Source organism: Typha latifolia, chromosome 13 (assembly GCF_019914945.1).
Source record: "Typha latifolia isolate L0001 chromosome 13, TyphaL0001v2, whole genome shotgun sequence".
Taxonomy (NCBI): Eukaryota; Viridiplantae; Streptophyta; class Magnoliopsida; order Poales; family Typhaceae; genus Typha; species Typha latifolia.
The window spans coordinates 492,165-519,994 of NC_133098.1; the positions used below are offsets into that span (position 1 = coordinate 492,165).

The 27,830-nt window shown below is 38.7% G+C and overlaps 5 protein-coding genes across 10 annotated transcripts; 2 read left to right on the forward strand and 3 right to left on the reverse strand.

The window, feature by feature from the left end:
- Positions 1-567: 567 nt before the first annotated feature.
- LOC140800462 (transmembrane 9 superfamily member 12-like) lies at positions 568-3,726 on the forward strand. The gene is made up of 2 exons (XM_073155269.1): positions 568-784; positions 1,403-3,726. The coding sequence occupies exon 2, from the start codon at positions 1,450-1,452 to the stop codon at positions 3,403-3,405; it is 1,956 nt and encodes a 651-aa protein (XP_073011370.1). The 5' UTR covers positions 568-784; positions 1,403-1,449; the 3' UTR covers positions 3,406-3,726.
- A 405-nt stretch (positions 3,727-4,131) lies between these two features.
- On the reverse strand, positions 4,132-6,694 carry LOC140799511 (ubiquitin-conjugating enzyme E2-17 kDa-like). The gene is made up of 5 exons (XM_073153843.1): positions 6,556-6,694; positions 6,148-6,243; positions 5,162-5,289; positions 4,820-4,924; positions 4,132-4,433 (listed from the first exon to the last, which is right to left on the reverse strand). The coding sequence occupies exons 2-5, from the start codon at positions 6,215-6,217 to the stop codon at positions 4,290-4,292; spliced, it is 447 nt and encodes a 148-aa protein (XP_073009944.1). The 5' UTR covers positions 6,218-6,243; positions 6,556-6,694; the 3' UTR covers positions 4,132-4,289.
- Positions 6,695-7,892: 1,198 nt separating this feature from the next.
- Positions 7,893-12,755, reverse strand: LOC140800474 (ADP-ribosylation factor GTPase-activating protein AGD12-like). The gene is made up of 9 exons (XM_073155289.1): positions 12,452-12,755; positions 11,817-11,902; positions 11,261-11,345; positions 10,420-10,495; positions 9,523-9,686; positions 9,316-9,445; positions 9,045-9,161; positions 8,802-8,897; positions 7,893-8,351 (listed from the first exon to the last, which is right to left on the reverse strand). Exons 2-9 carry the CDS (start codon positions 11,854-11,856, stop codon positions 8,070-8,072), a joined length of 990 nt encoding a protein of 329 aa, XP_073011390.1. The 5' UTR covers positions 11,857-11,902; positions 12,452-12,755; the 3' UTR covers positions 7,893-8,069.
- Positions 12,756-12,964: 209 nt separating this feature from the next.
- LOC140800079 (KH domain-containing protein At5g56140-like) lies at positions 12,965-20,139 on the forward strand. Of its 5 annotated transcripts, XM_073154729.1 has the most exons (8): positions 12,965-13,116; positions 14,599-14,745; positions 16,758-16,843; positions 17,718-17,869; positions 18,647-18,748; positions 18,825-18,941; positions 19,386-19,529; positions 19,628-20,139. In XM_073154729.1, the coding sequence occupies exons 2-8, from the start codon at positions 14,720-14,722 to the stop codon at positions 19,775-19,777; spliced, it is 777 nt and encodes a 258-aa protein (XP_073010830.1). In that variant the 5' UTR covers positions 12,965-13,116; positions 14,599-14,719; the 3' UTR covers positions 19,778-20,139. The 5 variants fall into 5 exon arrangements, with proteins under 5 accessions (XP_073010830.1, XP_073010831.1, XP_073010829.1 ...); XM_073154730.1 differs by lacking the exon at positions 12,965-13,116 and having other exon boundaries at positions 13,157-14,745; positions 17,721-17,869; XM_073154728.1 differs by lacking the exons at positions 12,965-13,116; positions 14,599-14,745 and adding an exon at positions 14,968-16,338 and having other exon boundaries at positions 19,386-19,557.
- Positions 20,140-22,008: 1,869 nt separating this feature from the next.
- LOC140800292 (nuclear transcription factor Y subunit C-6-like) lies at positions 22,009-23,361 on the reverse strand. Of its 2 annotated transcripts, XM_073154992.1 has the most exons (4): positions 23,173-23,361; positions 23,004-23,062; positions 22,865-22,921; positions 22,009-22,772 (listed from the first exon to the last, which is right to left on the reverse strand). In XM_073154992.1, the coding sequence occupies exon 4, from the start codon at positions 22,763-22,765 to the stop codon at positions 22,244-22,246; it is 522 nt and encodes a 173-aa protein (XP_073011093.1). In that variant the 5' UTR covers positions 22,766-22,772; positions 22,865-22,921; positions 23,004-23,062; positions 23,173-23,361; the 3' UTR covers positions 22,009-22,243. The 2 variants fall into 2 exon arrangements, with proteins under 2 accessions (XP_073011093.1, XP_073011091.1); XM_073154990.1 differs by lacking the exon at positions 23,173-23,361 and having other exon boundaries at positions 22,865-23,158.
- Positions 23,362-27,830: the final 4,469 nt, after the last annotated feature.

Consider the following 27,830-nt stretch of genomic DNA (forward strand, 5'->3'; position numbering starts at 1 on the left):
ATGACGAGTTATATGCGGTAGTTAGCTTAATTTACAATTAATGTACCATGTTTTCCTTTCATCGCCCACAGGTTGTTATATTGTTGTTTTCTCTTCTAATGTGATCCAATTGCCATCTATGCACGTTATATGTGAGTAGTTTTAATTATGGTGGACTTCTGGAGCCAATAAGAAACCAACACATCATCAGATTACGAGAAGATTATGCTAATGACCGTATTTAAGAATAAGTAAGTAATTGCATCAAAACAATTAGATAGTCTTTTTACTCATTTCAAGTGATTTATAAGAGCGAACTCATAATGTAGGTTAAATTTTAATCAGATTATGAGACTTCTCTTTAATTTCATTAGCAATTATGATATTCCACGGAATGGAATATAATAATAATAATAATAATAATAATAATAATAATAATAATAATAATAATAATATTTGTAGAAGAAAAAAAAATGATGGTAATTTTATAAAAAGATCCTTCCAAATTTACTTATTACGGGGACCAACTTGGGCCCCACCAAGAGAATTGTATTAGAAGTGGCGGGCGTCTTCGATCGCAAGCTTTTTAACCGATCAACGTTTTACCGCTTTCTTCCTTCCTTCCTTCCTTCGTTTCAACCCCTCTCCAAACTCCAGAAGAGAGAGAAAGAAGAGAGAGGGGATAGAACGAGGAGGAGTTGCTTCTCCTGTTCTCGTCGATTGCTCCATTTCGTTCTTCTTTCGCTCTCTTAGGGTGGTTCTCAGTCCTCGTCTTCCCGATCTTTGACCTCGTCCAATTGGTCAGGTATGCCATCTAACCTAGATCCGTCGCCTTTTCTCGTAGTCATCGGGCGTAGTCTTCGGTTACTTTGAGCATTTCTTGATGTGAATCTAAGCAGCGCAGGGATCTCGCTTGGGTTGTGATGTTTGATCTCCTAGAGTAGCTTCTTATGCTTTGTTTCGGTTTCTTATTCGATCTCTTCTGATTTCTTGGATCGAAGAACTCGTGTTTGCTTCATCTCTGATGGTTACTGATGCCGAAATCGGTAGATTTTGAGTTGATTCATTTGTTATTCTTTTCTGTGAATACAATAGTGATGTGATGTCTGGATGCAGTTCAGCAGTTGGAATAACAAGAATGACTCCTTTTGGTACTAATTTAGGACTCTCCGTGAGAGATTTTTTTTGTTTTTTGTTTGGTTTATTGCAGAGTTCTTGCAATATGTGTGCTACCCGCTGTGTTTTCTTCTGATTGTTTATTTATTCATTCTGAATGAAAGAACTTATCTCTGACATTAATAGTGTCTTTTACTGCTACATTATTGATTCGGTGGTTCTTATCTTTCAAGAAATTTAACGGTGATGATATGTCTATATGAGGGGCCTTATAGTTACTTAACGAGGCTTATTTTTTTGATTTCAGGGAAGAGTTATTGCAATCTTCGGTTGCAACCGCTTTGGGATTGAAAGATGTCTTCTTCATTGATCTCATCGGTTTTCTTGATTCTAGTGCTGAATTTGTGCTTGAGCAATGCCTTCTACCTTCCTGGGAATTTTATGCATACTTACTCGCAAGGAGAAAATATATCTGCCAAGGTTAATTCCCTCACTTCAATCAAGACTGAGCTCCCCTTCAACTACTACTCCCTCCCATACTGCCAGCCACAAGGTGGGATCAAAAAGAGCGCTGAGAATTTGGGGGAGCTTCTCATGGGGGATCAAATTGACAACTCCCCTTATCGTTTTCGCATGAATGTAAATGAGTCACTTTACCTCTGCACCACAGACCCGTTAAATGAGGACGAGGTCAAGCTGTTCAAGCAGAGGATTCACGATCTCTACCAGGTGAACATGATCCTTGATAATCTCCCAGCTATGCGGTACGCGGAACAAAAAGGAATCCCCATTCAGTGGACGGGATTCCCGGTTGGATATGCTGCATCTGACAGCTCTAATGATTACTACATCATGAATCACTTGAAACTTAAGGTCTTGGTCCATGAATATGAAGCACGCGGTGAGATGATTATAACTGGCGAGGATGGCATCGGAGTGATTCAGACTGATACCAGGAATGGATATGAGATTGTTGGATTTGAAGTTATTCCCTGCAGCGTTAAGCGTGATCCAAAGTTCATGGCAAAGCTTAACATGTATGATAAAGTTGATCCTGTGGACTGCCCATTAGATATTGAGGGTTCTCAGATTGTAAAGGAGCAAGAGCGTATCTCTTTCACTTATGAAGTCAAGTTTGTGAAAAGCAACATCCGATGGCCATCGCGGTGGGATGCATATTTGAAGATGGATGGTGCAAAGGTCCACTGGTTATCAATCATGAACTCCTTGATGGTTATCTTTTTCTTGGCAGGACTAGTCTTTGTTATATTTGTGAGGACCGTCAGGAGGGACCTTGCTAGATACGAGGAGCTTGACAAAGAAGCCCAATCTCAGATGAATGAGGAACTATCAGGGTGGAAGCTTGTTGTTGGTGATGTCTTCAGGGAGCCAGCTTTCTCGATGCTTCTATGTGTCATGGTTGGAAATGGTACTCAGATTACCGGAATGGCAGTTGTCACAATTGTATTTGCTGCTCTTGGATTCATGTCTCCTGCCTCAAGAGGAATGCTCTTAACAGGGATGATATTTCTATATATCCTTCTTGGTGTTTTGGCTGGATACACCGGTGTCCGGCTCTGGAGGACTTTCAAAGGCAGCTCAGAAGGATGGAAGTCAGTTTCCTGGTCTATTGCCTGCTTCTTTCCTGGTATGGTGTTCATGATTCTCACTGCATTGAACCTCATATTGTGGGGAAGCAAGAGCACTGGCGCTCTCCCAATCTCATTATTCTTCACTCTCTTGTTCTTGTGGTTCTTCATTTCAGTGCCCCTCACACTTTGGGGCGGTTTCTTAGGCACAAAGGCAGAGAACATAGAATTCCCTGTCAGAACCAACCAGATAGCTAGAGAAATCCCTGCCAGAAGTTACCCTTCATGGCTCCTTGTTCTTGCTGCTGGAACTCTACCCTTTGGCACCCTATTCATTGAGCTCTTCTTCATTTTCTCTAGCATCTGGCTCGGGAGGTTCTATTATGTCTTTGGTTTCCTTCTTATCGTCCTCCTCTTGCTTGTCGTAATCTGTGCTGAAGTTTCTGTTGTCCTGACCTATATGCATCTCTGTGTGGAGGACTGGAGATGGTGGTGGAAAGCTTTTTTTGCGTCTGGTTCTGTTTCTGTCTATGTGTTCCTCTACTCCATCAACTACTTAGTATTTGAGCTTAGGAGTTTGAGTGGGCCTGTTTCAGCTATGCTCTACCTTGGCTATTCGCTCATCATGTCTCTTGCCATTATGCTGTCTGCTGGATCTATTGGCTTCTTGATGTCATTCTCTTTTGTTCATTATCTCTTCTCATCTGTGAAGATTGACTAGATCTATACTCTCAGCTGCAGTGCTGTCTTTGTATCCTATCCAATTCTCTTACAAGTCTTATGCCACATTATTTCAATCAGTTGCAAACAATACGATAATCAAATTGGTCACACAGCTACATTCCTATCTGTTTCTGTACTACATGCTTTCTTTCTGATACTTTTTCTTGAACTTGTAGTGCAGTGGCTTCTTTTCCATTTTATCTTCTTTGCTTGTTCATTTCTTTAGTTCCACTGCGTGCAGTGAATTCACATTGTAGATTTACTGGGAATTGTTGTTTTTCTTAGAGAAATAAACAACTATTTTGAGATTTAATTGTCACATCATTTGTCTGATGTAAATCATGGATGCTGTTACGTGATGTTGTGGAATTTATAGGGATTTTGGCTTGCTTAATACTGTTTCAACTATTTGTATGGATACAAACAGTCTATAGTTTAATTAGTGCTTTTGCAGGATAACAACTACAGCTGGTTGTGACTTATAAGCTGTTCAACGTAGTAGAATCTGATTTCGACTTGAACTCGTCATTGCTGTTAACTGCATTATAAGTCGTCTCCATGTAAAGCACAAAAAAAAAAAAAGTTTTCTTTTCGCAGCCATGGCCACGCCATGGGCTGGATGGATGAGTTAGAAAACAAGCTAAGCTATTTTGATGTATAATAATGCTAAAGGACATTTGTTCAGGAATGCAGATTAAAAAAAAATGATCATATCACACCCATATTCACAAGGGATCCTTCATACGTTTTATCTAAAACAACCAATCCAACAAACAAGAAAAGCTCTTTTGAGTCGTTGACTTCCTTACAGCTTCTTTACTATTAAGAAGCTGCCTCAACTTCTTTACTATTAACTGAACAATACGCTAGTGACAACAGCATCTACCCCATGGCATACTTATGCGTCCATGAGCGAGCAGTCAACTCATACTTGGCTCGATCAGTCTTGTACATTTGGGCAATTTCAGGAACCAACGGATCATCAGGGTTTGGGTCTGTCAGAAGTGAGCAAATGGATAACAACACCTGCAATGTAAAGTTCATGCATCAGTTAAAAATGAGCAAGCACCTGCGACTCTCAAGCATCAATGCATGAAAGGAACACACAGGCCTAGTGAAGTTGAGCTTCTTGTATTATTTGGTCTATCTGTTCCTCTTTTCTAGTAGAAGAGAACACACCCAAGTATGAGTTTCCCAGATCATCGTACTTGTCCACTGGTCAGAAGCTAGGTCAAAGTTTTTTATTACCAAATTTCACCAATAGTTTAAAATTAAACTCAGTTGTCAAAATGTAAGGATACATCTATATTTAACTCATCTAAATGAGCATAATCATTGTGTAATCACATATTCATATTATGTAATCATAAGTATTCTGATTATCTTAAAAGAAACCGAAGAACAATAATTACCTTGGATATAGTGAGAGCAGGGCTCCATTGATCCTTGAGGATGTCAAGGCAGATGCTACCATTGCTGTTGATATTGGGGTGAAAAACCTTGGTGCGAAAAGAGACCTGAAAACAAAATGTCACTTTCATCAGGGCTGGGGGAGGGGAGAGGGTGAGGGCAGTTCGATAGTGAAATTAAAGATACATTGGCCACCTATTCAATAGACTAGGCTTGATCAAATTATTGATCAATTCAAGCATCCCATGATGGGAAATAAATACTAACTTTTTTCTAGATACATGCTTGCAACAACTGAAAATCGCATAAATGTATATATATTAACACTAAAGTAGAAAAAGTACATTGGGTGGCTTAAATGGATAATCTGGAGGGAAGTGAATATTCACAAGAAAAACGCCACCTTGGAAGGGACTATCAGCAGGTCCCATAATAGTCGCTTGCCAATGGAACATGTCCTCAGCAGCAGGGCCTAAATTACATAAATTAGAACGAAAAGGAAAATATAGAGTTCATTTCCCATCACCAACAAACATCATTTGAAGGACAAAAGAGGCAATTATCAAGAACAAATAAAATCTCATGGATCAACTTAGTAATTTACAGGTCTTGAGTATCAATTAAAACCTTATCTAATTTGTTATTTCCCATTTTATTATCTGTTACCTGACTTCTAGACAAGTACCTAGGACCTGACAACTTGGCTTTAAGACGTCTGCCTATAGGCATGCCTATAACAGTATAAAAGACGGAAAGTTTTGCCAGAGATTGAAGTAGCATTGTGCTCAAAGGAATTATTGTATGCAATCTCAGATTCTCAATACATACAAGAGATCTCCAAGTAACTGTTCACCAAACTCTGGCAAAGAAAAGCAGGAACCAAAAAAGTCTTGAGAAATGAGTGATTAGTCTAGCATTTTTTGCATCATTGTTTAGAATAATAGCATGATGCCTTAAGTTACCTATTAGAAGGAGCAATTCGGACTCTAACTCTAAAGCATAAGTTATCATGTATAAGATATCAATTCTTGTGATCCTCTTCTTAATCCTTCAACGTCCTACCACTTTCTATTCCTTTTATGTGCCCTCGTGTTCATAAGCTGCTTGTATTATACAACATGTCAAGTATCATCCTCTCAGAGATAAGAGTACTTTCCAGAGACCAATGATTCCCTAAGTTCAAAGAGTTTAGTAAGTGCAAGATTTCCTATCTATCCCAATGAGATCATAACAGAAGAAGTCAGAATAACGGAACGAAAAAGTTATAACTAATCTAAAGCTAGAGATTATGCTACATCTGAAATGGAGGAAGACGATCATGGGAACTAACCTGCACTGCAAGATACAGGAGGATCCTTTTGCAAATCCTTCAACTCCTTCTGAATCCTCTTCGAAGCCATGATCACAAGAGTAATCTAAAACAAGCCTGCGTACAGATGCACTCATACACAGTGACCATTTCGTATGAGAAAGAGGAAAAGGATCATCGTATCCAATCAAGTCATCCCAGAAGCCGATAAGTTTCAAGAAACTAACGAAATCAGTACAAATTTTAAACTTGAAAAAAATTTAGTACGGATAAAAATTCGACAGACTAATCAATCCGAACCGAACGCCAAAACCCCAACGGTTACAGCACCGATCGAGAGCAAGGAAAACAAGAAGAGTATGAATACTCAGGGAACATGAGATCGAGCAGAAACGAGCGGTATGAGATCGATGTTCGAAAGATTTGTACCTAAATTGCGTGCTAGGGTTTTCTCGATTCTTTCTCGAGAACCTTGGGCTAGCTCGAAAAGAGAGGGCTTTGTTCATATACAGTGTTTGGGATGGGGGTCGAAGAGCAATTGTAAAATTCTTGAGGAATTAAAATGAAAAAATAACACGATGGTAAAAGAAAGAGATGGGACGACACTCTAAGACTATAATAGATATTTATATAAGTATAGTGATAATATAAAGAGATAGTTATCTTTTCACTCTCCTAAACTGTCACCATTTTTATACTAATCTATAAACTTTTTTGGTACATAATAATTATGTAAACTATTAGAAATAACTCATTTAACTCCTTTTGTTAAATTTCAATTATCTATTTTTGTCACTAAATTGTTATGTGATAGTCACGTGATAACAATATACCTCTCTTAAGCACATATAAGTTACAAGTAGCTAAGAAAAACAAATTTAATGACAAAAATATCCTCATTAAATACTAAATTCTCCTCCTCCGTCTCCTCTTTTTTGTCTTCTATGCCGCTCACTACCGTCTCAAACACTAAATCCTCTTCGAGTTTCACCTCATTATAATCACTAGTGTCTACATCAACCACATCAACCTCGATGCATATAACTGTAAGGGTATTTGCATTGCCCTGCATTAGACTTCGACTGCAAGGGTAGAGAATGAGAGGTGGCAAATGATATAGGAATTGAGAATGTGGGAACATAATAGGGGATATAGGCATTTTGTTTGGGGTGAAGAAAGGTGAGGTTGGCAAGGGACTTAGAGAGGAGGAACGAGCAACAGAGGATGTGGAAGAAGGCTGTGAGGGCAGCGCGATAGAGGTGGGTGTTTAGTTCCTTTGCTGAGCAAAAGAAGACGAGGGAGAGAAGAGGAAGAAAGGCAATTTGAGAACGATGGCAATAAAATAAATTTTAAATGTATTATATTATCTAAGCCACTTATCCTGCTATTATAAATGGAGAGTTAATATAGTTATTTTCTCGATTTTATTTACGGCGTCAATAAGGTGAGATATTTTTAATAATTCAAAAGGTCATTATATATATAAAAACTATAAAAAAATAATGATAGTTTAGGAAAATGAATATAGAATTATCTCTAAAATAAAATTTGAAAATTCAAACTCCTGTTCTAAAACAAACTCTGAAAATAAATTCAAATCAAACTCTGAAAATCAAAAAGAATCTGAAAATAATTTGAAAATTAAATGCCCCATGCTGCATCAATATCTAAGTGTGAGTTGTGCTTCACGGTCTCAGTAATCCTACTTTGGCCCCAAATAAATCAGCTTGGCTTTCTATATCAACCTTGGTAAGAACTGAAACATATTGCACCAAAAAGATTCATAGATGAAGATAGCCACAGTAAAGTAACCAAACGTGACTAATGAGTAGTCACAACCAATATTTTACATGATGTTACAACAAAATATCAAGAAGCCATCAAATACAATTTCCAAATGATGGTATAAACCAATAAAGTCTAATGAACAAATATCAAGAACTTCATTGATCTAGAGGCACCCACTCCAGTTCTAGTTCTAGCTCGCCAGATTCAACGTTTTGAAGCTTTAGCAGCACTTCTTGTTTTACTATCCCATTGACGATGTTGATGGTGCTGTCTTTTATGAGCGCATTGTCTTTGGTCTTGAACCACTTCCCTATCTGCATGTTGCCAAGAAGTGAAACATCTCCGAAGGCCATTGCAGCTGCGATCATTGGCTGAAGGTCGACCTCAGCTTCCCCCATAATGTCATCCGCAGAGAGCACATCGTGATCATAAACTTGCTGAAAACAGAGAAAATGATGTAGGTTATAGGCTACACAGCATTAGAAGGCAGGAATGGAAATGAATGCCCTATTGAAAGCAATGCTGCTCAAACTAATCCTGTAGATGTCTTTATTTGAGTGGTCTAGAACATCTAATAAGCATGTATTTTGATGCAGGACAAAATTTCCACTGGAATTACGAATCAAGTGCCATAAGGAGTTACTAGTCCAACATATCCTTTTTCTAGTATGAATAAGACTATAAGAGTTACTGATTGCATGTAATTCTGGATGGGGAAGCAGAGGAGTTTCTTGAAGGTGCTTATTAATTGGAGAAATCTTAGTTGGCTGATTGATTTCCCAGGTGATAATGTAGGTTTTGAACAGAAGTCTGTTTTATGTCTTTATCATGGTTGTATCAGGAGTGCCATTGACTCAATTAGAGGGAGTTTTTGCAATTAAACTAACCAGTTTTAGAGCTCCATAATGCTGAGGAACTGACAGCTTAATCTCTTCATTCCAGACAGGATTTAATTCACTTTTTTTCACTGTGGTCTGAGCTTTCTGCAAAATTCCACCTTGACCCATTAGAGTTAGATAGAAGGACGAATAAAAAGAATACATGAGCTAGAGGATCATTTATTCAGAAAGATACTTGATCCATGTTACTCAAAAGAGAAAAGGGTTTCACATAATAGAGAAATAACTCACCTGCTGCCCAAGGGTTACAACAACATATGGATCACTTGTTAGCATATCTCTGACAGCTAAATTTGTACCCCTTACAATTTTAACTTTCAGATCTCCAATGAGCTCTCTCACATCTTCCTATCATCATTCCCAGAAGTCATGGTTAAGGTACTATCAACTATGTCAGCAGTTACTTCAAACTTTTTATTATAATGTGTTCAACTAGATGCAGGTGCAAATCAAAAATATTTTCATGAGGTTGAAAAACATGATTGCATGAAAGATGACTTACATCTTTCCTTGAAGAATGTGCAATAAAGCTGCTATCAGAATTCTTTACAGAATCATAAGATCCAAAAGACATCTTTGATGAAACAATACGGAGGCTTGGTTGCAAAAATTCTTGCAACTCATATTTAGACCTATGAAACAAAAAATAGGTGGTTTAGTATGTGTCATCCTGCAATAGCATATTGAATTAAATACAGATATACTCCACCTAATGAACTTGGTCCTCTCCTCATTATTAGAGTCTACTTTGGGTTTTGGATATCCTCTTGGAAGAAAGGCCTCATAAATTGCGTTGGCATAAGAGTTTCCACCAACATCAACCATAGAGTCGATGTCACTATCAGACCATGTATCCAATGTCACCGACAAAACCTGAGAGTGAAGATAATGAACACAAGGTACATATCATACAAAAGAGACTAAGTAAAATAAAATGCCATTAGGTAGCACCCTGCATTGAGGAACTTGAGGTCTTAGTTATTCAGGTTGTCTTAGATGACCATCCATGGTTTTAAATTCCTCGAACAGATTTCATGTACTAATTTATAATATCCAGCCTGACTTATCTCCAGATAGATGTCACTTAAGTTATCAGATCTGAAATTGGGCTTTTAGACTATCATAATCATGTCCAATCAGTACACTATGGAAGCAACATGTATTCACAGATCAAACAGGTATTGTAGATTTCCGTTCACTTGCTCATATTTAGGTTAGTCATGCAAACATAAATTTTACGCACATAGCCAAACCTAGGGTGCTCTAATCTAGATTCCAGTTAATGTTCAAACACAATAAGAGAAAATGGATGCGGTTATGAGGCAACCAAAACTTAAAGTTTCCTATCCAAGTGAAAAGTTGCCCCTGGCTCCTGAATAACACCTGATTTGGAACATACTGGCTAATAAAAATGCAATTTTCATAATCATAACAATATTTTTTGGAGCCTTCTCATATATAAGTAGAGCTATAGTCAACCGCATGTTTTTGGGAAAAGGCTCAGATGATGATCACATCAGAGAATCTACAAGTCTACGATGATGATCAAGAAAAAAGTAGACTGTCACTAAAAAAGACTTTCAAATTCGGAGAATCATGATATAACCTTTGAAATATTTGGCCCAAGGCTTCTGTGAACATCACTACACTTTAAGCAAAGAAATACCCCAATGTTAGCAGACCTGGAAGACAAGGAAAGCATCCTTAGAAATAAAATGCTTAAATTTCAAATCACACTCTCTAAGATATTGTTAACACTTAACATACAAAAGGAAAGCAGATAACTGGAAAAGTCCAACCAGTCCTCATCTTTATACAATAGGTTTAACAACCTCCTTATATATCGTAGAGAAAATTTCAAATTGTGACATAATGCACATAAAATTATTGAGGCTGCAATGCATATGAAGGTTATTTTTGCTAAGAAGTTCAACTCTATAAGAATGTTGCAGGGAAAAGTTCAGAGGTATAACTGTACTTGAGAGTATCAGGACACTCCTGGTTGTTGCTATATTCCAGTCAACCAATTTCTTTTCATAATTTGAGTGGGGAAAAGTTTATTTGAGTAATCTTTTACGTGAACTCAAGTTCCAAGGTGCATAGGCTTTAGAATTCACATTTAATAGTTTACAACTGCATCCCATGAAATGAAATGGAAGATGCACCAGAGAAGGCTGTTCATTATATCTGGAAAACCAATGTCATATATTGCTCATATATCTAACTTGTTATCTCATTTCTCTTCAGTAGAATCATACATTCTCATATTTCTCTTTGACAATGGCAAGTGAGATTTCTCAGAGAATGCCAGTCAATGTTTCAACTTTCAAGTTCCTGTATCAAAATAAGTTTCTGCTTTTCTTTGACATCATAACAGTACATCCAGTCTCAAAAAAGCTCTCCAAGAACTATGATAATATAATAATCAGTAGTCCAGAAGTGCTTACGCCCATTTTGGATTTGGGGCTCCACAATCTGCACAAATCCGATTATCGCTTTTGAGTGTAAGCTCCTTTAATTTCCTTGCTTTACCTACCATGAAAAACAACATAGTCAGAATCCAGCTTCATCGAAATAGTGACAGGACTTGTAAGAATCAGCGTATGCTTTAATCAGTAAGTTGTGATAAATCAAAATCTAAATTTATTAACAGGCATAAGAGCATTTTACATGGTATTTTCTACATGTAGTCATGGTATCATAGAGATGTGCACATTTGTTAAGCTATACTGGTAGTTCTAAATACACATACTGCAATGATAATTTGCATTAAGCTATATATCATTTGAGAGGAGGAAACATTTGTCTTGTGACTCAAAGAGTCAAAGTATATGACTCCCAAAATGGTAAATCACTGATATGTTGTTTCTCACTACAGCCAGTGATTAGGGGCATACAGAGGCTGGAAAGGAAATATCCCATAATGGGGAAAACATATGCATACAAATATATTTTCAACTTGAAAATGTAATGCATCACTTGAACTAACTCTAACTAATCTACCTGAAATAGGATTCTCCGACTTGTAGTAGCGATTGCTCATCTCTCCAACACGCGAATCCTGATGGATCACAAATGGACTAGTTGACCTACACACACAAAATACAGCAAAAAAAAGAAACATAAGAAACAGAAATCAATATTATAATTCATAATTAGTTAGCCAGGACAATAAATGAATCTGATATGCTTCACAATGAGTTCAAATTACTGAGCTACGCAGGATTAGTTAGCCACATAAACAGGAAATTTATTATCATAGCCTTCTAAATATTGAGAACCACATGATCGCCAAAGAAATACGATGTACAGCAGATCAGAATCGAACCAAAAGATACCATTCCAATGTATCTCAACGTATGAAAGTTGGTTGCGCGATAATAAAAAAGCTCTCCTTGAAAAGATGGTAAACTACTCCTATTTCTCGATCCAGTGAAGAAGGAAAGGAATCGGCCAGCAAGAACCGAGGAACAAAATTTACGAAATAAAATCGGAACCCCAATGGAATAATCTCCAAAAAAAAAGACGAGAAAAAAAGAAGAAGGAATCAGATCTCCAGGAAATCGAAAATAACGAGAAAAGCATCAAATCATTCAGACTCATTTCAGAGTGCATTAGAAGTAGGACAAAACTCAAACCAAAATTCGTCTCCGCCGGTGATCCAGGAAGTGATTCGTTCAAACGCCGCTAGCTTTGACTGTGTCGGGCACTCTCGACTCTCGACTCTCGAGTTATATTCTACTTCTACTTTCTAATAAATGCTACCAAATGGTAAGGAGTGGCGGACTCATTCGCTCGTAGATACTTTAATCCCGTCCGACCCACAAGTGGACCGGATCTGAAACAGGTCTACTTTTCCCAAATCCGCCTCTTCGGAAGTTGGAACCATCCATTGATTTCGATTGATTTCAATGGATTTCAATAATTATAATCCAAATTCATAAACTTAAGATCGGATTTAACATATCGATTTATATCAAATCTAAGTGTTATCATTTTTCTAAACTAATTCGCCAATATTATCCCTGCGAACACCTTCGGTTCGAATTATCAAGTGACACGTTGACTCGATCCAACCAAGTAGCAACCGTGTCCGTGCTACTGAGTTCGTATCGAGTCGGGGTATAAGGGACATGGCTCAAAACGACTCGCTGTAAGGTGTCACATCATGTTATACCGGAGCAGACGATCGCCGCCGTGTTCTTCGTTCGCTTGTTTATCCAATCGTAATATATATTTTTTTTCGATATATTTTCCTCGTCTTCTTCATTTTCCTTGCACCAAGGAGGAGGAGTTAGCAGAGGTAATCTACGATATATAAATTTTTATTTTTTGGATTATAACCATTCAATTCGATCTATAAATTTCTAGGGTTTTGCCTCGCTCTCAATCGGAAACTTTCTTTGTGCCTTTTATCTAAATGCATTCTATTGTTACTGAGAAAGATCAAAATTTTGTTACTTTGGAAGCTTGGTTACCTGCTAACTATGTAGTGGAAAGTGAGAGAAGTGCCATTCTTTGTACTATGATGTAGATTCTCGTTCACCGGCTATGGCATTTTGATATGTTTTGGATCTGGAATGATCAATACTCAAAACTTGTGCTGGGTTTAGTTCCTTAGCCATCCTCACTAGTTTTTAGTCAGTTATGGTATATCTATCTCTTCACTTACAAGATCTCTTTTGTTATATTCATGATGTGGCATTTGGTTCTCCTGGAGAAATCAGAGGTTGGAGGGCTCCAAGAAAGATGTCACTGGAGATCCTGTTTGCACTCACCATATTTAGGCAATAATTCTTTGTCAATTTTCTACTACTGATCAAAGCCTTAGATTGGTTGGTCCAGAAGAGAGTTGAGTATATTGAGAAGACCTTGCGGAACCTGCCTAGATTATAGTATGGGTATGGAACATTAGATTATGATACACTCAATACTGGATAACGAGCATCAACATATGAACCGGTTCTGAAATTTTGAATTGGGCTGCAAATTAGACTTGAATCTTGATATGCCGCCTGAGATGCTTTCTCAACTTTCTGATGAGACTCCATGACCTGATGAAAGCTGTTTGCTCACATTTGACTCGATTAATTTCTCTGATGTCGGTTCCTCTATAGTGGTAAGACAGTTGACAAAAGTTAGATTGCATGGCCCCAATGGAAGTTACTATTACTTCCTCTAAGGTTTGCAGTTCTCACTATCTTACACAAACTTTGTTTAACTTCTTTGTACAATAAACTCAGTTGCAGGTTCTACAGCAGCTGGACTATCTGTCTACCCTTCTCTCTGATTACAAGGAAAAGGTTGTTGCTGCGTCCAATTCTGCTGTACCCCCATTAGATTGTGGTCATCCTGGGGAGATCAAAGATGTTGACACAGATTGGACCCTACATAAAGGAGAGAAATCAGACACAAGTAACAAAGGAGAAAGAATAGTAGGCTGTTCATATAAGCTACCAGTCTGTTGATATACACAATACCTCGTTCTGCATAACCTGGATGTTTACCTAGTATATAGTCAGATGATTTGTAGATAAGATTAATTTCCTGTTAATGTGCTGCTTGTGACTCATTACAGTGCACATCTTCTTGTATATAACTGGTTCTGGTTCATTCTCTGATGGAAATGTTACAATTTTGAATGTTCAAAGGATGCAAGGAATGAAGATGCTAGTTAATTCACTTTAATTGATGATCCAAAGTTTGCCAACTTCTGGTATCTAAGTTATTCTCATTCTGGAGTCTGGACGTCTAATTGTCTTTTCCTCTCTTTTTTTCTTCTCAGTGAAACTTCATAAGCAGGGCTGCTACCTCTTGTGGAAATTTCTGACAGTGTTCTAGGATTGTGGAGAATTTGTGAATTAATTTTTGCCAAGATAAGGTATTATATCACTTGAGCACAGCTAATGAATCTGCCATCCAGCAATTCAAGGTGCGTGACTCCTTTTGCTGCAACTACTATTCCATCAGAATCTTAATCACTCTGGAATCTGTATGTATAAATATGCCTCAAGAGTATATCTGTCACTCTTAGACAGCCTCCCAACAACCAAAAGAGCATTAAAAGGCTAGTTGGTCACGTATGATATTCTACAAGGGCTAGATTCTCATTGATTTTTTTTTTTTCTCAGCTAATGTAAAATGGAAGCTGGACTTATATTTCAATCACAGGCTGTCTGATTGAGACAGACAGACCCTGATTGTTCATCTCTTTTCTCTTGATACTGTCAATCAATCATGCATCTGCTCTTAGGTCCATACAGTGACAAAATTATAGGTTGCAGCAATCAAAGGTATCAAAATTCAGTGGTGCATTTATCTCGATTTTATAGTATTCATCGTCTCCAGTGCTAAGACATCTTGTTTCAAAATCGAAATAACTGTTCGAGATTTCAGGTCTTAAGAAAAACCCATGAAAATTTGAGGTGTTTCCGTGTTCGTAGAAATTAACAAAGTTTTGCTACAAGGCTTCTATTATTGAAATAGCTAATGCAAATTTAATGAATATCAGCTAGAAGCAGGCAATGTTGTTCGTTAGTTTCTTTCTTCTTTCTCTGTTGAGATGTGAAAGAAAATATTTAGCATCACCTTAATCATGTTTGGAATCTACTTTTTTTTATATTTCTTTATTATATTCCATAAATAATTTGCCTTATAATATGTTCTTTTTCTTTTCTTTTTTTCTTCTTCCCTGCCTCCATAACTCCATCATTTACCCTTTTCAGAACAAGAGCACCATAATCCTTCCACATCAGATCATAAAGAGGAAAAAGAGAGAAAGGAACTGCCACCATCTATGATGCTTCCCCTACCAAACATGTCTTTCCTATCTATATCTTTCCCTATTTCCATCATTAAACAATTCCTCACTTAGAAAAATAGAAATCATACGAATAAGTTTATGCTTGGGAAATGTGTTTACTTGCCACACCTTTTAACTAATTTTGATTCCACCCCTATATTTTTAATATAATGCCAAAAAGTACCTTAAATCATTCTAATATTCATCATCAAAATTTTAAAATATACTCCAGATATTAAAGATAGCATGTAATGTAGCATTGTAGTGTGCAAAATGAAGGAAAAAAGAAAATGTAATCGGATCTCGGATCTAAAACCCGTACCCGACCCACTTGCATGCGATTCGGGTTTGGGTTTTTTTTCCAAGGTTTTCCTACCCGCCTTTTAATTTTCCTCGGCATTTTACGTTTACCCTCCTCTTCGTACGACGCAGTAAACTCTACATGAAAACTCTCTCCTTTTTTTCTCTCTCTTACCTTCCTCTTATAAACACTTCTCTCTCTTTCTCTCTTCTTGCTCTCTCCTACCCGCCGACCTCGAGAGCTCTCGAGGGCATCGAGATCTCGTCGGCATCCGACTAACCAGGACGAAATCCCACCGACGTCGCTGGAACCATGTCTTCCGGCAGATACATGGCTTACTCCCCTTCCCCTTCCACCGCCCCTCACTCCCCTCACATCTCCAGCTTCCGCTCCGTTCCTGCCGCCCTCGCCGACCAGGAGAAGTATGTTGCTTGCCTCCCTCTCTTAAATCCCTCGAGAAAGGTGCCGCTTTTTTTTTGGTTTCTTTGTTCTTCGATCTGGGGGGTCTTTTGTTTCTGTTACTTGATGATCTGATCGGATGCTGAGATATCGAGATGGGTTATTAGTTTTCGTCACGTTTGCGATCGGAATTAAAATATTGTTTTTTCCTCTAATCTCGTTAGGGATCTGTGGCGTTGAATGGAAAGTTCTGATCTTTTTGGATTCTGAAGTGATGAGAATGGCCAAGTGGTTTCTTTTTATTTTTATTTCGATGTAGTTTCTCTGCGAGATCTACTACTTTGAGTGGCAGGACGTATAGATTCTCTGGGATGATGTTTTTGATAGCAAGTACTACGTCTTCCTTTACTGATTACTGATATGAGAACTATATGTTTGATAGGTATCTAGCGGAATTGGTTCTCGAGCGCCAGAAGCTCACGCCTTTTGTCCCGGTGCTTCCTCACTGCTATCGATTGTTGAACCAGGGTGAGCTTGAGAACCCATTTGCATACTCAATCGTTTTGTTGTTCTGTGACTGGCGAAAAAAGCTGCATGACTGTTTTTTCTTTCTTTTTTTTTTGCTATCCACTGGTTGTAGTCTTGCGGCATATTCCTCTCTGTTGCTCTGTCTTATGCACTGATGAGAGGAATCTTTGCTTAGTGTAGTACATTTTCTGGTCTTAATTCACTTTTATTTGTTATTATCTTTTGTCATCTTCTGAGGTAATCCATCGGATTCTTATTCTGGAAGAGTTTAATATTTAATGGATCGTGTGATCAAAGCATTAGAATCTTCAATCTTCTGGACTGCATCTAGTTAGCTGCCTAGGTCCTTCAAAGTTCAAACTATTCATCTTTGTCATGAATATTCATCAGCATCTATTTAATTGTGGTACTACTAATCATTCTACAGATTGCATATCTCTCATGACAAGAAGGCAAAACATACTCTCTTTCATTAAATTGCAAGCTTTTAATCTCCTCACATTTTTATAATCTGTCAAGATGCATATCTATGAAATATGCTTCTCTTTGTAAAGCCTTAAGTGTGTAAAATATTCTTGACCTCCCACATTTGAATCCACAGAGAAGCATCTCCTTTGTAGGTATTCTAGTGTTTGTGCTCCCAAGATTGTGCACAACTTTGTTTTGTGCTTCGTTCTTAACCTTCTTTTATTATTAATCATGGCATGATAATCTATTCTCTTAAGAAAAATGTTCATATGTACCAAGGGGAAACAATATTTTGCACCAACTGTTATGCACTAACTTGTTAACCAATGTATGCACATTTGCTGATGACTAATTTCTTAACAAATGCTAACCTTTACATCTTATGCTTGAAATTGACATTTTGAAGCAGAAATTTTGCGTGTTTCCACACTGTTGGAGAATGCATCCCTTTTAAATCAAATTGGGCTTGAACATGGTAGCCCACTAACCAACGGAGGATTGCTTTCAAATGGAGGAGCAGCTGACATGAATGGGTGGGCATCAGCATTTCAATCAGAAGTACGGATACTGACCATTAACATTACTTTGTGTCTAATTTTACTGCTCCAGAAACGTAGACTAGGTTTCATTCTAACTGAACTGAACTTACTGTGTGACTTCTTACATTCCGACATATTTCTTTCTGCTCTTTATGCTAACCTTATTGTCTCATTGGAATGCTTGCATTCCTCACCTGGCTTCTCTCAGATCTCTTGTTAAGTTGCATTTCTTGTTCTTTATGGCAGTTAATGCGTTAACTATCTAACTAACATTAGAATTTTGTAATTGTGGCTTGAGCTTTTTAGATATCCATATGCTAGGCAATGTTACATCATATAGCTATTATTATGACGGTATGATATGATTTACTACCTTTTCCTTCTGAAAATGCTAAAGTACCACTTTTAGGGTGTACAAAATGTTTTGAGCTATGACTATCTTCCATCAACTTAGTTATGTAGATACTAATTGGAACCTCACAGAGAACCTGATAATACCTGGCAAATTACATCTCTCAAAGAGTCAAAACCTCATGTGCACTCTGTATTATGATGCACTCAAACCAAATATACAAAACAAACTACATAGATTAGTGCAGATTATTGTTAGTCCATAGGATGCAGAAACTTGACGAGTTATGATCTTTTCTTTACTGTTATCTTTCTCTTTCAACTGCTTGTGTTTTTTATAAAACTATCATGCCTCATCAACCTAACAATCGCCAAATGCAGAAGATAGTTTCGTAGATAAAAATAAAAATAAAAATAGTTTAACATGAAGATGTGATTATTGCAGCCTTCATCTGCTCATAACTGGCTTGGTTCTCAAAGTAGCTCTTCAGGTCTCATTGTCAAGAAAACGATCAGGGTTGATATTCCGGTGGACAAGTATCCAACTGTAAGTTACTCTTTATCCCCTCATCTTTGGTCTCAAACATACACATGATATCTTTCTTTATTATTTACTTCCACAGTACAACTTTGTTGGCCGTCTCCTTGGTCCTAGAGGAAATTCTCTTAAGCGAGTGGAAGCAAGTACTGATTGCCGTGTTCTAATAAGAGGTCGGGGCAGCATCAAAGATCCATCTCGGGTAATAATCAAACAATGATTATTGCTGATTGTACATACATGCTTACATAATTAATGTAGTGCAATACAAGTTGCACATCACCTAAATTTCCTGTACTGTATTATGCATAATATATGTTCCTTGTTTGACCTGTCTCAATTTCTTTAGTGGATATCCTTTGTCTTTGCATTTCTCCTGTATGTAGAAGGGATCTTTGTTTTGCCCATATAGTATCTGGACAGCCTATGTTCTCAAGCAATATACGACAGACCAAGACATTTTAGTTTGCTCCTCCCACTCATGCCAATACTAGAATGAAATCACTTATCTTTGTCACCGGACTGTTCCCTTTATGAAAGAATAGCTTTACTGAATCTCCCTATTTATTAAAGTGGTACATCCTGTTCCATCTTATATCCTAATGAACCTAACTCTGGTTACATGACTTTGCATGGTTTTGTGTAGGAGGAGATGATGAGAGGTAAACCAGGGTATGAACATCTAAATGAACCCCTCCACATACTGGTTGAGGCAGAGTTGCCCGCAGATATTATTGATTCTCATTTGATGCAAGCTCGTGATATCCTTGAGGATTTGCTCAAGCCAGTGGTATTGATATCTTTTGCACTTTCAGACGGTCAGTCTGCCACTTATTAAAGAGGCCAGTGAAAGATCTGATTAACTAGCTTGTTTCTCCGTTTATGCAGGACGAATCGCAGGATTTCTTCAAGAAGCAGCAGCTGCAAGAGCTTGCCATTATCAACGGCACACTCCGTGAGGAAGGGTTGCCTATGTCTGGTTCAGTCTCCCCCTTCCGCAATAACCTTGGTATGAAGAGAGCCAAGACAAGGGGGTAGAGTGAGAGCATTACAAGGTCAGTTCCTCTATTCAGGATCACTACTCAGCCTGCCTTTGGTGGCCGGCATGCTGGTCAGTGCCTAATTGCCTTCGGCGCTCTGACACCGAGGCCGATCTTAACTTGATATATGTTGATGTTGCGTTACTGCTGTTGAGGGGTTTGGTTATATATTTTGGTACAGAAAGTGAGCCATTTTGGGTGTTGCATAGTTTGCATTCTCTGTTTCTTATCAATTGATAATCTCTCATTGTAATATCACTAAGATTGTGCTTGCACTTTGAGTTCTAAGATAGCAATGGTCTTCAGATACAAGGATAACCATTTTATAGTAATGATATAATAATAGTAATAATTATTATTTATTGTTGTCTGCTGTCTATGTGAAAAGTTAGCTTTAACTATTTGTAACTTCCTTGTATTTTGCATGGAGTGCTCTCTGCTTTAAGAGACTCTTACAAATTGGGCATTTAATGTTCTTAGCCACCTAATAAATCCTAAAAAAATTAAGCTACACTTTTAGGACCGTAATCTTTTTGTTTAAAGAAAAAGATGTGAAATTTAGGCCATAGCCATCTTTAAAAAAGAATTTAATGAGTTTTTTTTATTTTAATAGTTGTGGGAAGACTCAGAGCTCTTACAGATTCCCTTTTCTTTTGTAGAAAGTTGGTTTAACCTAATTTAACATACCTTTATGTATTTTAAACTTAAATACTTTACTTAGAATCTCTGTCCTTCGCACCAATTACAACCATTAATCGACGGTTAATACATATATGAAAAAAAAAAGACTTAATAACTCCCATAGGAATACATTCTGATTGATAAAAATAGTAGTCTAATTATTTACAGGTCGATATTGATGCAAAAGATGATAAATATAGTTTGGTTATATATATATATAACCTCATAACCTGATATGCCTTCATAACTAATGGAGCAGCAGCTTATCTGAAAGCATCTACTAGAATTCTTTTTCACTGGAAACAATAAATCAACAAGGAAACAACGATGTGATTGATAACGCAATAATCTCTTGAATTACCTAAGCAGGGATAAGAAGAATAAACGATCCAATTTCTTACAGGGTGGGTTTGCCAGCTTCCCAGAATCAAAATGTAAGCTTCCACAGTATGCCAATACTCAATTATCAAAATTATATGAAAAATCCAACCAACACTTCCTTTGGTGTATTTAGAATTTAGAATTTAGAGAGTAGATCAAACCAAGATAAAACCAGAGGAACTAAAATTCCAAAACTTATGCATGAAACCAAAAAAATAATTAAAATAAAGCAATCCGAGTATTGCCAAGAACATAATAGAATCCAATGATTTGGAAACATCTGAAATTAATTTGAGGTTCTGGGACATCCTACATAAACAGATATTACATAACATGGTAAGACAGACTCCTAGGTGGCAATTAAGCAATATTAGCTTATTTAGGCCAACATTTTCTAGGTCAGTGGTCCTCTAACCCAAGGTTTCAGGTTACACTTTTACTAGCAATCTTTTTAACAAAAAGAAGCTTAGTAGAGTGCCTTCAACGAATTAGTCTTCAATTGCAGCTCCTTGACCTACTACTTACCAGTCTTGGATTAAAGATAATAATCTGACAAATTTGTCAAGAGGAACAACAGGATGTTTATCACAAACCTGTTCATTAATATGTTCTCAGTTCTAAAAAAAGATACTCAGACCCCAGAAAAGCAGGTCGATAAAAAAATTAGAGAACCAACACCAAAAAGAAAGCAAAAAATCAAATCTTTGAAGTTTACAAGAAAACAAAGTATGCTGCAATGGAAGAAACAAAACCAAAACTTTACAGCATCTACTTGTGGAAGTTGTGGAAGAACCAATACATAATTACATATGTTGTGAAAGCACGAGCTTATGTTGCTAGGAGCAAGTCTGGCATGACAAGCAAAGTCACTAGTGTACATATAACAAGCTGAGGGGTAAAGCAACAAAAATACTAGTAAGTAATCAACCTTCAGCTATAAGAATGCAGCTATCTCATCTAAACTTTCTTTTTTTATAACAATGATTATTTATAAAACAGAAGTTCAGTCCAGTGAACAGCACAGGCAGTTTTTAATCCAATCTTAGATGAGAAATCTGCATAATGTCCCAAATTTAACTCAATTTGACCAGCAGGTATGCTGCATCAGCTCATAAATAGAACATACATAATTTCCAAACAAGAAGCATAAGCCATGAAAAAAATATATAAACAACCAGTAACCACACACATCTTCATAAGATTCTTGAGCAAAACATAAACATATCATACCCATAACCATAACAAGCAGATCTATTGAATTCAGTTTAACCGCAAGGAGCCAAATAATTTATCGGAGCCCATCATCCACCTTCTAGCATCCCATTCGACATAATCAGCAAATTACAGCATATAACACACAAGCAACATAAAGTCTTAAGATTACCACTACTCACATTGGCTACTACTGCTGGACATAATAATATGCAAGGGGGTCAGTAGCCGGCGCACCCATAGGTCGGTTAATGGCATCCTCCTTCCCTTCCTCCCTTGGCACGATATCTACAAGGAAATCAAAAACATCAGTGCGGGTAATGGCTGCAGCTATATCACTCTTCTGGAGAGTGCGGCGCTTGTTCTCTTCGGCGTGGGCCCAACCCCGGTGAGTGAGCTCAAGGATAAACATCTCGCAGGCCCGGGCGAAGACCACGGGGGCCTCGGCGGCGATCATGCGCACGTCCTCATCGGCCTTCATGATCTTCTTGATGCGGGCTAGGGGGAGGCTGTGGTTCTTGAAGTCGGTGGTCTGCTCAATCTCGCGGTACTGGTCGGCCCAGAACAGTTGTAGTTGCTGCTGTTGCTGCTGCTGCTGCTGATGGTAGAGGTGGTGGTAGGCTTGGTATGGGGCAGCGGCGGCGGCGGGGTATCCGACCGGGGTTCCGACGCCCATCACCTGAGGAGGGTTACCGTGGCCCTTCTGATCCATGATTTCCCTGCGAGGAGCAACGCCCAGGTGTCAAAATTGAAACTTTTTGATGGAGAAATCGAGAAATCGAGGATTGAATGCCAGGGAAGAGGCACTGACCTTCCACTTCCAGTAGCGTAAAAAGTGGCGGATTGGATAAATTTCTAGGGATTTCTCCTGCAGAAAACAAAACCCAGATGCCAAATCGATGGCTTGGTGGGAGAAGAAAGAGGGAGACGACTAGGCCAATAGCGCTGACCTTCCTGTAGCGAAAAAAGGAGCGGCCTTTTGGGGTCGGATGGATCTCAAATGTTACTCCTGGCAAAGATTAGAACCCAGATGTCAAAATCGGAGATCTTTTATGGAAGAATCCAGAAATCGAAGGATTGATAGAAGAAAGAGAGGGAGGAAGACGACTAAGAGCTAACCTTTCTATTATAGCAGAAAAGAAGGAAGAGGAGTGTATGGATTGCTAGGGTTAGGGTTTCAGATAAAGCATTAAATTTGTGAGCTAAAGCAGTTGAATTTAATTCGGAGAATTTTTTTTTCCTTCTTTGGTTTAATTCTGAGTTCGGATTAAGAATCGAAGAAAGATGGTTTCATATTGAAATTAGGGTGGTTGATTGGGGATGTGCTACATTCATTATACATGATCGATATGGTTAACTAATTTTTTTTTTCTTTTTTTTAAGAATTAACTTTTTTTTTCTAAGATATACTTTAACTCATCACATTGTCAGGTCGTTTCTCCAAGCAAATCATGACGCACAGTTATTAATCGAGCTGAGACGTTGAGCCAAGCTACCAAACAAATAAATAATTTTCTTCATAATAATTATTTAGGGTTTGAGTCGATCTTATAACGTGTTGTAAAGGATCTTGTAGGGAATGATACTTACAAGAATTAACTAATTTATATATTCTTTTAATAAACTTAACTAATTTATAAATTTTTTAACAAACTTAACTAAGTTGTGATTATTTTCTTTATCATGAGTTTGAAGGCTAGATATGGGCTGGAGAAAGGATCAACCTTCCCTAAATATAGAGATATATAGGACCTATTAAGTTTTAGTCAATATAGTAAGTTGTCTAATCTAGGTTTCACTGAACAACTACTTCGAACTAAACGTAGCTGAGATTTACTCTAAGTCGTTCTTGCTAAACTACTTCTCTAAGCCAATCGCACTCCGCATTATTGAGCCAGTAACCAAGTTGAACACCATTGAGTCACTAAACCACCAAATAATTTTTTTCACAATAATTATTTAGGATTAGAGTCAATCATATGACCTTCTTGGTCATGGGGAATGATACCCACCAATTCTACTAGAGTTGGTTGGTTTTTTTTTTTGAAATATAAGCTATAAATAACTAGGCCTATACCCTTAGCGGGGTCAAGGCATCAAGATTTAAAATGCTACACAAATTTGGGGGAACGAGGTCTAGAACCCCCAACATAACTAGCCGGGAGCTGACTTTACCCCGCTTCCTTCTCTTAGCATATGAAGCACCCAACAATCCAAAAAAAGAGCCAAGTAAAGCCTTGCACTCGACAACTAATCCCCTCAATATCTAGGGGCACCCCCTAGCCATTCATGATTCAGACCAACTCGAGGGAATCCAACTCCACTGCGCCCAAACTATGGCCTTTTGCGGTCAAGAGGCCTAATCTAAGAGCGCACCCCTCAGCCAACAATACTGACTCCCTCGGCGTCGATTCCCAATCCCCCGCAAGAATGGACTCGTCCGCTACACGAAGCACCACCTCGACCTCACCTTGGTAGTCGCATTTCTAATAAGCCCTATCCACATTAACTTTCACCCATCCTAGCGTCGATTTCTTCCACTTTATCTCCCAGCTTCTCACCAGTTTGCACTTTACTTTGCTTTGCCTCCCATAGTCCTTCATGAGACTGATCACTTGACGGACAATCGCCCTTGAGCGCCCTGTGGTTCCCTAGAAAACCTTGGCGTTTTTCTACTTCCAGACCATCCATAATATTGACACTATTAGGGCAAGCCTTGTCTCATTCTCAACTAGGTCTGAGCTCCACAGGATTGTGAGCCAATATAGTGACAGCTTGTTCAGCCAATCTTCATCCCAACCTTGACTGCATGCTAGTTGGTCCCAGACATTCTTCACCGACCTACATGCAAAGAACAGGTGGTCGTTGCTCTCCCTAAGGATACCGCATAGTGCACAGTTCCCAATTCACGTCCAACCCCATATGGATGGCATGCAAGTGTGCCCATGTAGAAGGCAGCCTATAGAAGTTTCCAAATGAATATGCGAAACCTTAAAGCGACTGGTAGCTACCACAAGATCCGCTATCCTTCTCATCTGTCTTGCCCCACCGAGAGGAGGAAAGCATAGGTGGAGTTGGCTTTAGGTTCCCCCTCCCGATCTAGCCACCAGATTTAGTGATTATTACCAGCCACCTCTGTAAGCATAGTGACACTAACGTTGAAAGGCAGCTTCGTCCTAGCTTCATTAATCAGTCTTATAGCTTGCCTTGAGAACCCTTGGACCAGATCACTGATTATTAGATTTTTCATCCAACAGCCTTGGGTGGATAATGCGCAGTTGTTGATTCCCCGACACTAGGGATAGCCATGGTTCTGACGCCTTCCTAGTCGTTTTGCCATCACCTACCAACTTGCGACATCCATGCTTGATAGCAACCGCAATGGAAACAACGGCTCTCCAAATCCACGACTCTTTCACTAGCAACTGCAGTTCCCATAGGTTAAGTTCACCATATTTGGCACGCAAGATCTTAACCCATGGACTATTTATCTTGTTTAGAACCTTGAACATCAGTTTAGCTAAGAGAGCCATGAGCTCCATTTTGAGCTTTCGTATAGCTAAGCATCCCTCCTCCTTGGGTGTGGTCATAGAGTCCCAATTAAAATGTGTAACCTACGAACAACACCATTTTCCCAGAATAAGGCCCTAACCTTTTTGGTGATGGCATTCATCATAGAGTTCGGCACCCACGTACATTCGAGCTAGTACGTGGGAATGACCATCATCGTGGAGTTGATCATGGTTAGCTTGCCTGCCCTTGAGAGCAGGCCTCACTTCCAACCATCGAGCTTCTTCCAAACTTTGGTCAACCAACTGTTGGTGATCTCTGACGCTGACTCGACGGTTAGAGATGAGCACCCCAAGGTAGGTGAACGGCATGCGTGCCAGCTTCATCCCCAACTTGTTACTGACCAGAGCTCCATCCTCCTTCTTTATCCACTAAGGTAAGAACAATCAAACTTCTCCATATTCACTTTCTAGTTAGTTAATCAGAGTAGTCTGCTAGGCAATTGAGAACTCTGTCGGTATTTGACTTTGTTGCCTGAACAGTAATCAGAAGATCATCCGAATAGAGCAAATTGGTTAATCAAGCCTCCCCCACCTGAAAGCCCATAAGCAACTTGCGTTCCACCTTCTTTTTTAACAAACTACATAGGTTTTGTGAAACCAGAATGAAAAGGTAAGAGGATAGGAAATCTCCCTGTCGGAGCCGTCGGTAAGGCTTCACCCATGACGACAGCACATCGTTGATAAGGAAAGCAAAAGTTGGAGAAGTGATACATGCTCTGACCTATGAGCACCACAGCGCTGAAAAGCCCATGTAGGACAACATATGCATGACAACATCCCACTTGTCACGGTCGTAAATCTTTTCCATGTCCAACTTGAGCATCATCACCGACGAAGCTCCTTGGTTATTTGCCATAGAATGGGCCACCTCTTGAGTTGCTATAGTATTATCCACGATAGCCCGGCCGGCCACAAGTGCCACCTGTTCCGGCCCAACCTTGGGGGAGCAACCCTTGCAGCCGATCCACTAATATTTTGGTGAGCTTATAGCTAACATTACACAGAGATTGGCCGGTAGTACTTGACTAGAGTTGGTTGGTTAACTAATTTATGATTGGGGCTCCACTAAGAGCCTGTCTACGGATTGCCTACGACCTAGTCTGTTGGCATTGTATATGCAACCACGATTTGCTGCAGCCTCCCATTGGTTACTTTCCCTAAAGTTAGACAACCAGTAGTTTGTCATTAAAATTTTATTATCATTTGTGCAGCTCCCCCAATTCCTATGGACTTTAATTGTCATTAAGCTGGAATTTTATCAAATTTAATTCTATATTCCTACGGTTTTCTTCCTTAGCATGTTTTTTTTTCTTTTTGACGCGAAGAAAGGAAAAACATCAGTACTGCAAAGAAATAGAAATACTTTGAGAACACTAATCACATCTTAACAACAAACCAACGCCGTCTGCTAGTTATTATTGCAGAACTCAATCTTGATTTAGTACATAATACCTCAATTCATAATACATTGTCCTTACTAATACAGAACGCTGTAAGGGGATTAGCGATCGCCCCCGCCGCCGTCGCTAATCGCAGGGTTAATACCGTGTCTTCTTCCGGAACCTTCACTGGATGCATCATCGCCGCAGGCAAAAATGGCCATAGATATGATCACTATGGATGCTACAGCCATGCAAAGCAACAACAAGCTTGCCTGCATATGGTAAACAATGCCCTTGTCATCACCACCACCGTCACCATTATTAAGAGCTTCGATAATCCTCACCATATCTCTCTTCTCTCTCTCTCTCTCTCTCTCTCTCTCTCTCACTCTCTCTCACTTCTGTCTCTCCCATGGAAACAGAAGTGGGCATTTATAGGCTCATCAATGATTGCAGTGAAGAGGATCTCAATGTTATTTGTCATAAATCTAGTGGTGTATCCATAGATACATGAGATTCATTGGCCGACAAAGATGAATGCCTTCGATGATGGATGAAGGACGAGGGGGCTACCAAGTAGAGGGGTAAAAAGAGAGGGAAAGGACTATAATTTCATGGAGGACCCTTTTTCAGATTGCTTTCCTCACGTCCTTCTCTGAGCATGCACGTACCTCGGTTACCTCACCATGCATGACTATCTACATGATTGGCACTGACAAAGATTCCAAATTCCTGCAGTTGCTTAGACTGGATGCGTTCTGATCTGGATTGAGATCACTTGATCATCTAGACAAAGGAAATCTCGGAAAAACATAGCTGCATG